This window comes from Mesoplodon bidens, assembly GCF_964165515.1.
Source record: "Mesoplodon bidens genome assembly, chromosome: 20".
In the NCBI taxonomy this organism is placed as follows: Eukaryota; Metazoa; Chordata; class Mammalia; order Artiodactyla; family Ziphiidae; genus Mesoplodon; species Mesoplodon bidens.
The window spans coordinates 14,118,053-14,134,237 of NC_138181.1; the positions used below are offsets into that span (position 1 = coordinate 14,118,053).

The 16,185-nt window shown below is 41.9% G+C and overlaps 1 protein-coding gene across 3 annotated transcripts in view; it reads right to left on the reverse strand.

Moving 5' to 3' along the window:
* Positions 1 to 16,185, reverse strand: part of UNC5D (unc-5 netrin receptor D) — a gene marked incomplete at its 5' end in the record, with an annotated part of 611,405 nt that overhangs the window by 92,003 nt on the left and 503,217 nt on the right. For 2 of the 3 annotated variants that reach the window (XM_081220827.1, XM_081220828.1), the window contains one exon: positions 2,835 to 2,867. The exons of the other annotated variant lie outside the window; for it this stretch is intronic. In XM_081220827.1, coding sequence (XP_081076953.1) covers positions 2,835 to 2,867 — 33 coding nt within the window. The remainder of the gene's footprint in view (positions 1 to 2,834; positions 2,868 to 16,185) is intronic. 3 annotated transcript variants of the gene reach the window in all.

Consider the following 16,185-nt stretch of genomic DNA (forward strand, 5'->3'; position numbering starts at 1 on the left):
CTAGTCACAAAACAACTACGTGGAAAGGAGATGGAGAAAGAATATGTTCTGAGTTATTTTCTAGGGGGAAGCTGAATCCTTTTCATCCCTAAGGCGAACTTACTGAAGCAGTTGCTCCTTGGGGGCTCACAGCCCCTCAGACAGCCTCATCCCCAAGCCTCCAGGAGTCTTCTGCACATGACCATCCATCTTTCAGCCTGACTCTGGGGGTACGTGTTTGCCATTCAGAACCTACTATATTTTACTGCACTTCCTGACATTGTTACACAACATTTATTGAAAGCACATTTGCTGGTAATGAAGTTTCTATTAACTATGATTAAATCTCCTAAAACACCTGAAGATAATTTAAGATGCGCAGAAGCAGAAAATGAAACATTCGGTTTAGTACATTAGGAAACGTAATTGATTAAATTATCTCATTTACAATAAGTGCTTTCAGGAGCGATGCTGTGCACATATTTCCTCCCGTTTGTCATTAAGATTTGCCAACAGGCATCTTAAGACTTCACTTTCTTTTCACACCTCCCCGCAACTCAAAGCCGGATCCTCAGCCCGCCTCACACGGATCTGCCCGGGAGGCTCCAAGGGATGGTTTCCATCCAACCAGCCTGGCAGAGAATCATGTGCACGGCTATATATAGGAACAGGTTGTTTCTCAATTATCTTCATAATTGACTTTGATTTTGCATCAGTGATGATTCATGGAACCTTCAGCGAAGCCCCTCTCTTTCAACCGCAGCCCACCTTCATATAATGCACTCCTAACCGTGCAGCCTCCAGAACCCGGATCCGATGCCTCTGGGAGCCTTTTGCAATCACATTGATTCTGTTAAGGTTTTATTTTTAGGAAATCACAAATTAAAACAGTTTAAGCGATTCCGTGGCAGTATCCAGCAATTAAGCATGGTGTGGAGGAGCCAGAACCCCAAGCAAAACCTCATTCACGAGTCCCCGAGGACCAGAACTAGCTACTGTGGGGCTTATGGCTGGAATGTACCCAAATTTGTACCCAAATTAGAATGGCACAGGACTCACAAACTCAGCGTGAAATTAATTTTCAAAAATCACACATGCATTTCTGAGGAACTCTCCCATTGGCTGCCACATGGATACCCATAATCTTGCTTGGGCGGCACACAGGGGCCAGTGGATCGTGAGGGCTCTGTGACCAGGAAGCCCTGGGGGACCACTTACTCCAGCAGTCCCTCTGAGGCCTTGGCCCAGACACAAGCCGAACACTCAGTGCCCCCTTTTCTCCTCCACCCTCACATGCGTGCGCACGCGCACACCCCCCAATCAGGCTTCCCCACCTTCAGTCTTCCCATGAGTTCCAAATCCAGCATGCATGACTCCGGAGGGCCACTGCCTAAGTCCCAATAACGCCTTTATGGGCAGCAGACAGCAGGGAAAACAAGAAGGTTTGTTTTTGTTGTTCTGTAAAGTTCTCAGGCTCCATGGCATCTTTCTATCTCAAGCCTGCCTGAAGCAACATCTGAAGTATGAACATCACAGCTTTACTGCATCTTTCCCTCATGTCACCTGACCCCATCCCAAGGCACCGATTTCTATCTTCACAGGGTCTTAATTCTTTCAAAGAAGGTGGCTAATCGAAGCTGTTAACTCTCCCATGCTATTTGAATTTTAATACCCTAGGATTTAAAAGATCAAAAGCCATTCATTTTCGACCAAAATAGGAGATACTGGTCAAGAACATCTTTCACAAGCTTTACAAACCAAACTGGCTAGGAAGCTGTCTCCTTCTACCATTGCTAAGAGCTGCAATGCTGATGCTCTTCTATATGGACTCTGACATCTATATGATGCCCTAGTATACTTTACACATTTCTGAGAATCATTGCGGAAACATATTAAAATGTAGATTCTCAGGAGCTGCCCCTGCACTGGGTGTTCAAATTAATTTGTTCTATTCTGAGGGGGGGCATATTTAACAAGCTCCCACCATAACCCAAGATTCTGATGCATGTGGTCGCTTATCTAAGTTTCGAGAACTATTTTTCTAAGAAAAATAGTTCTCAATCCAAGCTACACTTTGAAATCACCTGAGGAGCTTTTCATACTAGGGATTCCTGTGTTCTAAATCCCCTCTTCCCATTTTGATTTCACTGGGGTACAGCCTGGGAATTGGGATTTATAAACGGCCTCCGGTGGCCCTCAATTTCAGCCAGGGCTGAGCACCCTGGGGTTGAATGCCGAGCTGCCGATCATTCAAGCTGTGCTCTGTTCTCCAAATCTACTGGATGCATAAGATGGAGAGAATGCAAAGGCCTCTCCAGGAAGCAAGCCAGTGGACAGAGACCTCGAGCCAGCACCCACCCACCAGGTTCAATTCCTGGCCTTTTCACTGTGGAATACTGGTTCTTAGTCTACCCAGTTGCCATGGATCTCAGGGTTCTTCTCTTAGGTGCCCCCTGCCCCCTCCTAGGTGGAGAGTCTTGTAATCAGGCTATTGCCCAAGGCTGCTCTCATGAAAGCCTGTACTGACAAATAGTTATTAATTTTAATGAGATAAATCTCCTCAGAAATAAGAGTCCTAGATGACATTTGCAGATAAATGGACTGCACTCAGCAGGCAGAATCAAGAGGAGAGATTTACTTTTACTCTGAAGGAGGGGAGGGGGTGTGCATATTTCTGTTCCATTTAAACCTCTGATATGTGACTCCAAACCCAATGAGAAGAAGCCCTCCCCCCCACCGAAAGCCCTGGATCTTTCGAAGGAACTTCAATTCTGTTTGGCTCCTAAACAAATACAACAGTAGAGCAGCAAATATGAGAATAAGTGATATTCACAAGAGGAAAAATAACAACTTACTTTGGGGTTTTATTTCATGAAGAGGTTTTTTATCTAAAAGAAAGAAAGAGAAAAAAAGAAAGTTGAATTTAATAATTTACACGGAGCAGATATATTTCCTATATCCCTTTACGTCTACCTCTATAAAGGAAACATTTTCTCTGTCTGCAGACAATACGGATTATATTATTCATATTTATCCTTTTCATTCTAATTTAAAAATTTTTTCTCTTTTGCAATATTCTTCTAGGATGACTGCTTCATTCCTTCAAAAAAAAAAAATCCCTCAGGCTTACTAGTTTCTTTCTCTTGCATTTGTTAGATTCTTATCCGCATGATGAGAGCAGTGAGCTTGCCGCCTGTCCCTTTTTTATATACAGCCAGAAGACTGCTCAGGTAAGGGATGCTATTTCACTATATATGATGATTGAAAAACGAACCATGAATAAATATTTAAAGGGATCCTGCATTGGTTTGCAGTTATCATGGTCTGGATAGAATGTTCCAAACTCTGCTTTTTTTCCGTTCTCATTGGGTATAGGTGCTACAGTCTTCTGAGCGTGTTGAAGGCTTATTTTTAAGAAATCACACTTTTTTGTTTCAGATCTTGATCATCTGTTAAAATGTGGATGATCTCTCTTAATGGAAAGGTGTCCTTTTTAATCATGCTATTGAGCAGGGCAGCAGTCAGATGAGATGGATACAGAGAAAAGACACTTGGTCTTTTCTAAAGCAAGTTAGACACTCTTATCCATTCTCTTCATGGCTGGCCATTCATGCACCATCCCCTGCCATCTTTCATCACCAAATATCTTGCAATCATCTTGCAAATCACTTGGAGACGTGGTGCCTATGGCTTGCTTTGTCTTACGCCACAGTCCCTCCACTCACCATTCCTCCTGCCCCTGGTCCCATCCCAGGCCAACACAACTCCACCACCATGCGGAAACCTGGAAAGACCAGGTCTGACATCATGTCAAATTCCAGAGGATTTGGGGGGTGCATCATCCCTCTTATTCGCGGCTTCTTAGGGTGTAGATGGAACACAGTCTGACTATAAGCACGGGGGCTGTTGCTAAGGATTCACAGACTCCCATAAGGCAGGGGACCTTGAAAAGTCACCTTGTGTAGCCTCCTTCCTCTCTTTGCCTGAAGGCGAGCCAAGCGGGGTGAGACACTGTCATTTTGGATTATGTTTTTAACTGAATCAAATCTCGCACAGTACACATTTGAGAACTTCATAAATATTATCTGGCTGACTGCACCGTAACCCCTCCCAGGCAGACAGACACAGCTAGGTTCCGAATCCTTCATGGAATCTCTCTTACCCTAACCCACTCCTGCACTTAATACTGATTTTGACAGAAAACCCTTGCCGTGTGCTTTAGATACAACTCGTGTGTGTTTTGCCATCTGATTTATGATGGAAGTAGCTTATAAAAGTTGTGTGTAAATCACACTTTTGCAAAAGGGCCACCATTGTTTTTTTTTTTACAACGAGGGGAAGTTAACAGGCAAAGGGTAATATCTGACAAATCTTTCTTTCAAAGAAATGCTCATAAAATATAGTAATTTGTTCAAGTTGATATGATCATATTCAGATTCTTACACAGTCAGGTTTCTTAAAACCAAAACCTTGCATTTCCCTTACTGCACAGATTCAATGCCATACTAGTTTCCTTAGAGCAGGTGGTACCGCCCAAAGTCCAGATGCTAATGCACTGAAGAACTGGAACAAAACGACTTTGGTGGTTTTAACCTGACTTCAGTTTTTGCTTATTGCATGCTGTAAGCATTTGGCATGGGCAAAGCCATGCTGGCAGGCCAAGGCTAAGACATCTGAAAGTGATGCATTGCTAGGACGACACAAAGAGACATGCAGAACAGCTGTTTAGAACTCTGGCTGAGCTTAACAGTATTTTCTTCCTTCTAAACCACAGGAAGGAAGATTATGCCAGGTCGCAAAATGAAACTCCATTAAAAACAGGTGAGCTGTATAACTACTCCTCAGAAAAATAAATTGAATATAGCCAAGATGTGAAAAAACTGGGGTAGTAGAGCTCTACCTGGTACAGCTCTGAAAAAAAGAAAGAGTGAATGGAGCTGAAAATCCCAGGGCTAAGGTCCCCAGAGAGAGGGCGGGGGACACATGGATGCACAGAGCAGCAGAGGAGGGCATCCTCCGCTCTGACCTGATGACACCCAGCTCTGGCATCGTCATTACTGACAGCGGATTAGTACAGACTCTCAGGATCAGAAATGGATTTAAATCTTGGATTGTCTTCATTTATCTCTGTGACCTCAGTGTTCCCCACAGTAAAATGGGAGTAAGAATGTTCTTGAAGCTTGGTCCCAGGGGTTAAACATGATAACCATGAAGTCATGCAGCATCGGGCTAGCACATGTTCAGCCATCAATAAATAGCAGCTGATGAATAAAAACTTTAATATGTTATGAATATGATCATCATACTTGTTCAGAGGACAAAAATGACTCACGTGCTACGCGTGGAGACAAGGCACAGCTCCAAATCAGAAATCCTAGTGAATTTCAGGGGTCCTTGAACGGGAGTTAAGAAACATGTGCCTAGTCCTGTCCTCTGCTTGCTGACACCAAGGGCAAGTCGAAGCTTCCCTTTCCTGCCATGTAAAAAGCAGGGCAGGGACCAGAAGACCCCTGTGCTACCCTGCTTTCACTCCTATAAATCTTTAGAATAACTACCAAAGACATTCCACAGAAATCCACCTGAAAGGAATTCTGAAAGCAGAGTCAAAATTATTCAAAGGGCCACTCCTCTACCATCGCGTGTGTTATGCTGAGATCCAGCACATGTGTTAGCCTGCATCTTCTCACAGAAAAGGCTGGAAGTCTCTGGTGCCCAAGAGCTTTAGTCCCCTGGCATTGGCATCAACATTGGGTTCTGCTGTATTTTGTGAAAAGCAGTATCTTGTCAGCAAGCTGCTCTCATAGACCATTTTTCCCAGCTTGAAATGTCTGATTAGAGACTGTTCGACCGTGAGCTCAGGAGAGGGCTACCACCAACCTCGCTGTGTTTTGCAGGAACGGCCCACCCACAGTTCATGTTCTTTTATTCTGTTTGCATAATCATTTTCTCACAAGGCTCAGGGCCATGCAGTCACTGGCCTTGGTCAACCAAATCCTCTCTGTTTTAATTTTACCTCTCTCCAAGGCCATGTTCAAATGGCCCCTTAGTAAATTAATCCATTAGGGCCATGGTTCTTCACATGGGCTGCATATTAAAATTACCTGGGGAGCTTTTTTTAAAAAAAAAAAGGCATGCTTAGGCCCCTCTCCAAGAACTCCTAATTGGGGTTTGTATTTTTGTGATTACTGAGGGCACCACCACTTCCTGGCAACAAATCTGGGGTTCTGTGTACACAACTCCAGTTCCTCTCTGCCTCCCAAGAGGTTTTGGGGTAGCTGGAGTGTACCGAAGGGCCCAGAAGGGTCTTGCAGGCAGAGAAATGTCATTCTGAGCCAGTGGCAGCTGAGCTGTAGTTTGGGAAAATCACAACAGTTTCCCCCGGGTCTAACTTATACACCAAGAGGTACCTTCTGGGTAAATAGAAATTGATGGTAATTATAACTCAGTCCTATAGTGATTTTGTGTCTTTACAGGCTAAAGATGTGCAAGTGTTTTTTAAATTTTATTTTTAGTAGTGTTTTAAATTGTGTTTTCTTTTAAAAATCATTTTTATTATTTACACTTATCGTATCAGAAAAATACAGATAAGTGCAAAAAAAACCCCCCCATAATTCCACCACCAAGAGATAACCACTATTATGTTAAGTTACATATACAAGTCTAGGCTTTTTTCCTCTGTGATTTTATATATATACAAGATTACGTGCACACATATATGCTTATATGTATATTAGCAGGAAACTGCATGAAATTGACAGTAATTGATCATTTTTACCTACAAAAACATGGAATTGTCTTTTATATACTGTTTCGCAATCTGCTTTTGTCTCTTAGTGCTGTATTGCAAATATTGCTCTGTGTCTGCCGTGCGTGTGGTGAGTGTGTGCGTAGAGTTATATATATTTATATATTAGGCAAGGGAAGAGAAGGCGGGGAGAGAGAGAGAGGCAGAGAGAGAGAGAGAGAGAGAGAGGGAGGGAGGGAGGGAGGGAGGGAGGGAGGGAGGGAGAGGGAGAGAGAGGACAATCTACCTTTTTACTTTTGGTGGTGATTCATTTCTTTTCCGCCTTTCTTTAAATCTTGGCTTCCTTTTTATATGGGATGCTCCCAAAGCATTTCCATTGTTCTTAGAAGCTATTTATGGCTGCATTCCTACCTTCCCACCCACCCACATCCAGCCTTATCCTTTCTCTGCCAGGGAACAAATGTGGCCAGCTGCATGCAGCCCACACCCCACGGATCTGAGCAAGCCAGACTAAGGAGAGATGACACATGTGTAAGGCGAACGTGCTGACTACTACACTACAGAAACGTTGCAAGATGACACATGTGGATGGATGGATTCAACCTCCAACCTACAGACTGGGCAAGGGGCTGCCCTCAAAACCTGTGCCTTGTGATTATTTGAAATCGGCTTCTATGGGTTTTGGATACCACACATATACGTTTCTTGAGACTCAGGCATCAAGCCACTCCGTGTGGACTAAATACCCACCAGGACAGTAGCCGGGACAGCTCTCTCCTGCCGGGCAGCAGTTGACACATGTCACTAGAGTTCATGATTGCCATTCTTTTCACTAAACCAGACACGTCCCATGTTTTCATCTCCAAAGACCATTTTGATTATTTCCTTCTTCATAGATCATACGCTTTGGAACCTTTTTCACCCCCCCCTCCCACCAAAAGATATGTCTTGAATTCAGTTTTATTTTAATTTACCCTCCACAGCCTTTGTAATCAGAAATTACTTAGGAGCTGATTCTGAAGTGTGTGGCAGATTCAGTCTTCTCTGCCCATTCTCTCTGGCTAGTTCCTTGTTTGCTGGAAGAATTCTCTAGCATCATTACATAGGAATCTACCATGATTCCACAGCCTCCACGTCATGGCCAATTTCTCTGTCTACCTTTATGGTCTTCTATTAACTGGTCCCACCACACCAAATGTGACTCAGTTTCCGCTGCACCTCAGCAAAAATCCATATTCTAGTCCGATCAATCCATGAACTCTCAGTGCCTTTGCCCAAGCTGTTGCCTCTCCAAGGACACCCTCCTCCCTCCAAGCCTCCTATATGAAAATGTCCTCTCTCCAATGCCTAGATCAATTTCTGATTCCTTCATGAAATCTTTGGTGATTACTACTCTGTTCGAAGAAATCTCTCCCTTCTCTAGACAGTTTATCTTACTTATACTCACTAAAATACTATGCAATTTCTTTCAAAATATATTACTTTGAAAGTATTCATTTGATTTACTTTATACTTTTGTCATCACCGCTAGTTATGGGCTCCTAACATGATAATCATATTTAAATGATGAGCTCACAAATAATTGGCACTGTAACAGAGGATCGGGGCAAGAAAAACAGTAGCAGGAGAAGTGAAATGAAAAGCTATTTGCTTGATTTTTACTGATTGGGAGAAAAAAAGTTGAAGTTATTGATTATCAGTGTGTTTCATTTACTCAAGCTTTCCCTCTTCCCCCATAACCAGAAATAATCAAGAAGCAGTTTTACGCCCTCTGAATGCTCTCCAAAGCTGCAGGAAATCCCACGATCTGGTGGATCTGCTTTGTATTAGCACTGGCAGATAATTAGATAAACACGAGGTCTGCTTTCACTGGCAGCACCGCCGTGATTGAACGTGTCAGGCAGACACTGAAGATGACAAGCAGGGATTCTATTCTGTTCTCCTATGGTTGGTGAGAGCTCACTAAGGCTGTAGGACATGCAGGAACGCAACCACCAGCTCTTGCAAAAACCATGAAATTCTTCCGGTGATGGAAAACACAGCAAAATCACAAGAGCGTAAAACACAGCACATCTCTCGTTTTTGACTCTTTTCAGTTGCTAATTTCTGCATTACGTTTTTCTTTCGGGTTCATTTTTTTTTTTTTTTTTTAAAGATCCTGCTCAGAAATGACTCTTCAGAGACCATATTTACCCCACGTTACTGAGTTAATTCAATTGTTGCTTCCTCTCCCTGCTTCCCAGCCTGTATAGACCATCATAAGATCTACTGCCCCTTTTTAAATACACTCTGAGCAGAGTTTCCTGTGCTATACAGTAGGTTCTCGTTGGCTACCCATTTTAAATATAGTGGTGTGTATATGTCAATCCCAAACTCCCAATTTACCCCTCCCCACGGGAAAAGAATTTGAAAAAGGATACATATGTATAACTGAATCACTTTTCTGTACACCTGAAACTAACACAACATTGTTAATCAACTATACTCCAATATAAAATAAAATTTTTTTAAATGCACTCTGAGCACATCCGTCCATGCAGGACAAGTACAGAGAACAGGAGGTTTTGAAAGATTCCTCCCAGGGTTTTCCAGTTGGTTACGTCTGTTAGAGGAATCACTGGTTTCCTCAGAGATATCTGGGTAATTAGAGAAATTCCAGGACTGAATGGCAAAACCCCCCACCTGAATAAAAACCCGTAAGATCTGAGACGTACATCAGTAAATGAAGATCTTAGGGGTGGCTGGCAACTGGCTTTGCTGGGTAGGGGATGGGGTTACCTTTGTTTCAGATCTAAAAGATGTCCCCCTGTCACCCTGCATATTCATCATCCAAATGGTTAATTTTAGGTGTAACTGAACTAGAATATCTCCTCAAAGCTGGCTAAAAAACAAATATCTGACAGAACTGACATGCCAGAGGTATCATTAAATCTTATATGTATAGATGCATAAAATACATCTGCATGTATAAAATATGAAATTTATATACATACAGGTATATATGCACCTGTATATGACAGCTACATTTAAGATTTAAAATCATAATGATTTCAAGTTTTTATACTGAGATGAAGCTTAGAGATCACCCAGCACCCCATCTCCCCCCAACTCCGTTTGATAGTTATGGACAGAAGGCAAGGGATGGTGAGAGATCTGTCAAGGTCACACGCTAGTAACAAAACAACTGAACTAAGACCTAGGACTCCTTACTCCCCGTTCAGAGCCCTTTTCCCTACCCCATGATCTCTTTCTAAATGATCACGACAATTTTCTATTCCACTGCACACTAACACTGTCCTCTCCCAAACACATGTATGCAAGGCCAGGGCTCTTAGGAGGATGCCGACACTTCTCTGGAGAAAGGACAGGGCCAGGGTTAAGGATAATGCATGTTGGTGATGTTCATATCATCTTCATTTTCTGGATCACATGTCTCAATGCTCTTGAAGACACACACGTATTTAATTTGTAACGTAAGGAGAAAAGGTAGAATCAAAACAAAGACGTTTCCTCCGTCTCTATTAATTCACTTTGTTCAGCACACCCCAGAGGGCACTGAATTCTTTACAGGAGTAGATTACTCTGTTTTCAATCACTTCCCTGATTGGGTTCCTGCCATTTCTTTTATGGCTGGTCCACTCTATGATCTCAGACATTAAATCTTTCTCTAATCCAGACTACTATTTCTTACCCAGGGTTTTGTTGAGTCCTGATTAAATATACTGCAGAGGCAGGATCTGGAATACACAGAACTGCTGAAACGGGGAGAGTTTGTTTTATATGACAGAAAGCCTAAATTCTGGAAACTTCCTGCCTCTGGATATCATTAGTTACTGGCCAAATCTATTAGATATCTTTTAAAAATACAAAAAATATGGAAAAATCACTAATTTGGGGATGTGGGAATGTCAAATGATAGAAGTGTTGACATGTAACAAATATCATTGATCCAGAAGAGCTGGCACCAGAAGGGTAACCCTGGGATCTGGAGATTGTGTATGGTCTAGTAGTGCATATGGTGGATTTTTCCCCCAGCAGTGAGAAAGGATTTTTAAATGTGTGTTGACAAATTAGAATTTGCTTTATGAAAATTTATTTTCTAACGCAATTGTTAGAACATGTGTATTTCATAACACGAGAGAAACTCTCAGTATAATGAAGAATGATTTTCTCACTTGGGGATCATCCAGGCTTCTCTCCTGGGCCTTCCCCTTGAGTTATTTTTAATTATTTGTTACAATCATAGAATTTTAGGACTTGTTGGGACCTCAGAGATCACCTGGTCTGTCTCCTCCTCATAACTAAATCCCCCCTGCAAAGGAAGACTGGAAAATCAAGAGCTGTTCTCTCAGCTACTTATCAGACGTTTCTGGGAAAGGATATTGACACTTTGGTCTGACACCAAGTTGAAGAATCCTCATGAGTTGTTAGGGTCCTTGTAAACCGTGTTCCTCCAACTAATGGTATGTCTCAAATTACCCCTCGGAACTGGTTCATACAAAGAACACAATTTGTGTCCCATAGATCTTAATGTGAAGCACATTCTATTTCATTAGACACTATATTAGTCAGATATATTAGGAAATGTTTTAACAAAATATCTAAAGTGTCACTTGTCAATTCTTCCACAGAACATGGAAAACGCACTTTTTCTGCCACAGGGATCCCTTTACTAGAACACACACACACATTATTATTTCCACAAATGGAGTGCTTACTATAGATGTTAAATGCTTTGCATGGTTTAGGTCATTTCCTCCTCAAAACGAACCCTCTGTAATAGGCACTATTATAACTTCTATTTTATAGAGGAATAAATTTAGGCTTAGAGAAATGAAGAAATTTGCTCCTAACATTGCAACGGAAATTCAGACTCAAGCAATCTGACCCCAGAGCCCAGATTCTTCAACCTGTTATCTATAGGATACATGTTCAAATCCTATAGGCTCAGCTCATTCATTTCTCTCAATTCTAGGTTCATGTCCATTTCTAATTTTTCAGAAAGAGAATAACATCTCAACTGAGAATCACAGAGGACCCTGGAAGGCCATTCAGCCTTTGCTTTCAATGCCAACTCAACCCAGGCCCATCCTGGACCAGCCCTCATGGAAACTCAACCTCCGTACCTTCTTGCAATCCCCAGTTCGGAGCCAGTGCCTTCCCTGTGGCTTCTTGGGGATGCCATCTACAAAATATTTCTCTTTTCTTTGTAATGAATTTGTATTCCCATCAACTATCTGGCCCTGTGGCTAACATTTCCCGTCCTTAAGAAACGTTTTTAAGCTTTCTACTGGGTTTTCTGTCTCCGGTTTACACTGTCATGGGGATCTGTTCTTATTTGTCTATCTGGTTTTCTTGGGGTTTTTTTGTTTTGTTTTGTTTTAGTCTTCTTCCTCTCTCTCTAATGTGATGTGTGTACCCTAAGTAATGTGATCTGGAGGTTATGTATCCTGTTCTCCAGCTGCCCAAATTTAATTTTAAAGTCCTTCCTATTTACAGGAGAGGTGTTTTATTTCCATTCCCCTCATGAAATGAACAAAGTTAACAGGATGTATCAGAGATAAACACTCTTCCAGACATGTTTCTGGAGTATGACAGCACTTCCTGCCCAATTCCACCGAAAGAATAAGCACAGTGTAAACGCTGGTGTGGAAACACGGTGGTGGTGGGTCGGGGGGGTTGATAGGAACAGGAGACAGAATAAGAAAGACACACAATAACTGCATGGATTTCTATGAGCTGAGAAGGAAACTCTTACGTAGGTTACTCTGTCATGACTACGTACATGTGGCACACGTCTGGGAAGAAATAAAGAGAAGATGATGACAGAGGGAACATTTCCTGCATCACAAAAGGCATCTTAAGTCCTTGTTTCAGAGCTGGTTGAAAAGAAAGGCCACAGATTTTTTAAAATTGAAGTATCGTTGGTTTACAATGTTGTGTTAGTTTCAGGTGTACAGCAAACTGATTCAGTGATATATATATATATTCTTTTTCAGATTCTTTTCCCTTATAGGTTATTACAAAATATTGAGTATAGTTCTCTGGGCTATTCAGTAAGTCCTTGTTATTTACCTATTTTATATACAGTAGTGTGTGTATGTTAATCCCAAACTCCTCATTTATCCCCCCCCCCCAACCAACCCCGCTTTCCTCTTTGGTAACCATAAGTTTATTTTCTATGCCTGAGGCCATAGATTTTTAACGGTTTACTAAATACATATCAATCATCGTGGGCCAATGGATGAAGGTCAGTCCTTACTTGGAAGGGGGGATTATGCTCAAAAAGACAATCAGATGTCTTTATCTTCTTGTTAACAAGGCATAAATGTAGAAAAGTCCACAGAGGGTGGATAACAAAGCGCAGACATTTTATGGTAATTCGCTGTATATGGCTCATTTTTTTTCCTTTTTATGCTCAATTCCACTCAGGATGTGGCACTAGAGTTCAAATCCTCTTATCACAAGGCACAAAAGTAAAAGTTTTAGCCTTGTGGAATTTTTAAAAAATGCTTTCACTAAGACACATGAGTATTTTCTTTTTTAATTAAGCACAACGGAAACTTCCGTTGTGAGCCACTTCACTCTTTCTCGTTAAAGCGTGTTATTCACTGGTCTTCTTATTGGGTCTCATAACGGGAAAGTATTATTGGGGCATGGGAGAGAGATTGTGGCTAAGTTGCTAATGACACCACGTATGTCCAAATCTACATTCTTATCACTCCTGTGGGTCTGCAATATTATATCCACATTTTCTATGCAGTACACATAAAGGCAACTCCGAATTAATCAATTGTTTGTTATGCAGAAAGGCAGCTATTGCGTATTTCTAGGGAAAATCTTTATGGAAAAAGGAATACCTACTATGTACTACAAATGGAATGGAATGGGTTTTTAACATTAAAACTACTTGGGAGAATTAACAAGCAGTAGGAAACTTCATGACAACTTAATGCATTGTGCTAGGATGTTATCTTGCTGGTGCCATTTTTATTTCTTTGCTATATAGAATTTTACTGTGCTATAATTAACCAATTATGTAGTGCAGCGGGCCCTGAAATATGACCTTATCCAACAAAAAGTTTTTAGGAGAGTCCAGTGATTCCTGACTCTTTGCCCAAAGACAGGACATGACGGTGTTCGTTTTGGTAAAGGGACATCCATCTGTTATAATCTTATATATGAAACAGACATTCTGTAAACCACTAGCAACAAGTAAGAGTTGTTTCAGATGCACTTAGCTAACTCTGGAGTGAAAATTCTCTTACTCAGTGCCCTAAGAAATACAGGGAAGGGACCCGGGTAATTACTGTAATGGATAACAATGAGGCTTAGAATGAGTCAAGAGAAAATGCTTACCAAGGCAACCTGTACTCTGATGTGATTACAGGCTCACCTTTTCAGGCGCTTCCGTTAGGTCACTTAAGTAGATAGTTGAAGAGACAATGTGGTTAGATTACGAGGTGTAGCTTGGGGATGTTTATTTGAACCTGCTATTGTACAGACATCTTTATCCTTGATGAGGTTTCCAAACTGTCACCTCCAACTTTTCTTATCAGTGTCCTCCGGAGAAGTGGGAACAAAGCACCATGTGACGGATCTTTCCATTTTTGAACTGTCAATGTTGAAATGACCTGTCTCACATCCTGACAAGACGGACGGATCAGCTATCAGGTAGCTCAGCCTTGAAGCTTTCCTCTCTCTTTCGGGTCCCTGTGGCATTTCTCTGGCTTCATTCTCACTGCACATCTGGGCACTAATCCCCTCCGAAGCAGATTCACTCAGTCCTCTGAAGCCAAAGCCCTTAGTTTTCCATCTGCTGGAATAAAAAGGAGAGGGAGCAGGCTCCCCTTACGTCTCAGACTCAAACTAAACACCCCACTATTTTCACCCTTCTGTTCCTGCCAATGAGGAATGTACATGTCATATACATGGACATTTCTGTGATCCTCCGGCACAGAAGCAGCTAAGTTCAGCAAGTAGAAAGGACAGGGGTCAGAAAACTACCTGATTTTGATGTTAAAGCTTAAAAAACATGGATCCACAAGTTCTTGTCTCTCGACGGTCATCCCATGTAATTATCTTCCTCGAAAAGAACTGTTCTAGCATAAAGGCACTGGATGCTTAGTTTATGCTTGTAAGTGGGAACCTCGGACTCACTGCTATTGGTACCAACTGCTTAATCTTACACTCCCTGGTCTTGGGGCATTGATTTCCTTGTTGAGGGCATTTAGGTGTGGCCATCTGTGATAGCATAACACTAAGGTCCTGTGCTCCAGTCACAACTGACCTAGCAGCAATCATACCCCAGTGTTAAAGTGACCACTCAGAGCTGGCGGCTCCATCTCTAGGAGAAATGTAGCCCTCAGGGACAACAAAAGGAATCCAGATGCACTGTTGAGAGCTAAATAAAACCAAAGAATTGTAGGTCATCCAACAGCCAAGCAATGTCATTCTGTAACTGCCAAGAGAAGTTGGGAATTGAGGACTTGCTTTAGGGTCGTATCTGGCATAAAGGGAAAAAAATGTAAAAGAAGGAAATCCCCAAATTGGAACATGACCTAGATCGTTCACGAAGCGACTGCTCCATAAAGCTGTTGCCAAATGCTATCTTAATCAAACCAAACCTTCACTAGATCTCTATCCTGAGAGCACAGCTAGTTTCACCAAGAGCACTCTGGCGAAGTACCAGCTAGAAGCATAGAGTGATGCTGGTATCATCTAACTAGACTGCTGTTCATTGACTCCTGCACAGATAGTAAAATGCTATTCATTTTTGTTGACATGAGTAGCCACTCTCTGTCTAAAAGGGCAGAATATATCCCGGTGTTGGGCTCTTAGAAACATACCCCTTGCCCACTGATGTATAAATACATCTCATTCACCTCTATGATTTCACAGGCTTCACTCTTTTTCCGTCACAAAGCTTAGTCATTGTAGCCATCAAGAGTCTCTGATCATGTCTGACATCTTTTTTTTTTTTTTACATCTTTATTGGAGTATAATTGCTTTACAATGGTGTGTTAGTTTCTGCTTTATAACAAAGTGAATCAGTTATACATATACATATGTTCCCATATCTCTTCCCTCTTGCGTCTCCCTCCTTCCCACTCTCCCTATCCCACCCCTCTAGGTGGTCACAAAGCACCGAGCGGATCTCCCTGTGCTATGCAGCTGCTTCCCACTAGCTATCTATTCCACTACTGGGCATATACCCTGAGAAAACCATAATTCAAAAAGTCATGTACCAAAATGTTCACTGCAGCCCTATTTACAAAAGCCAGGAGATGGAAGCAACCTAAGTGTCCATCATCGGATGAATGGATAAAGAAGGTGTGGTACATATACACAATGGAACATTACTCAGCCATAAAAGGAAATGAAATTGAGTTATTTGTAGTGAGGTGGATGGACCTAGAGTCTGTCATACAGAGTGAAGTAAGTCAGAAAGAGAAAGACAA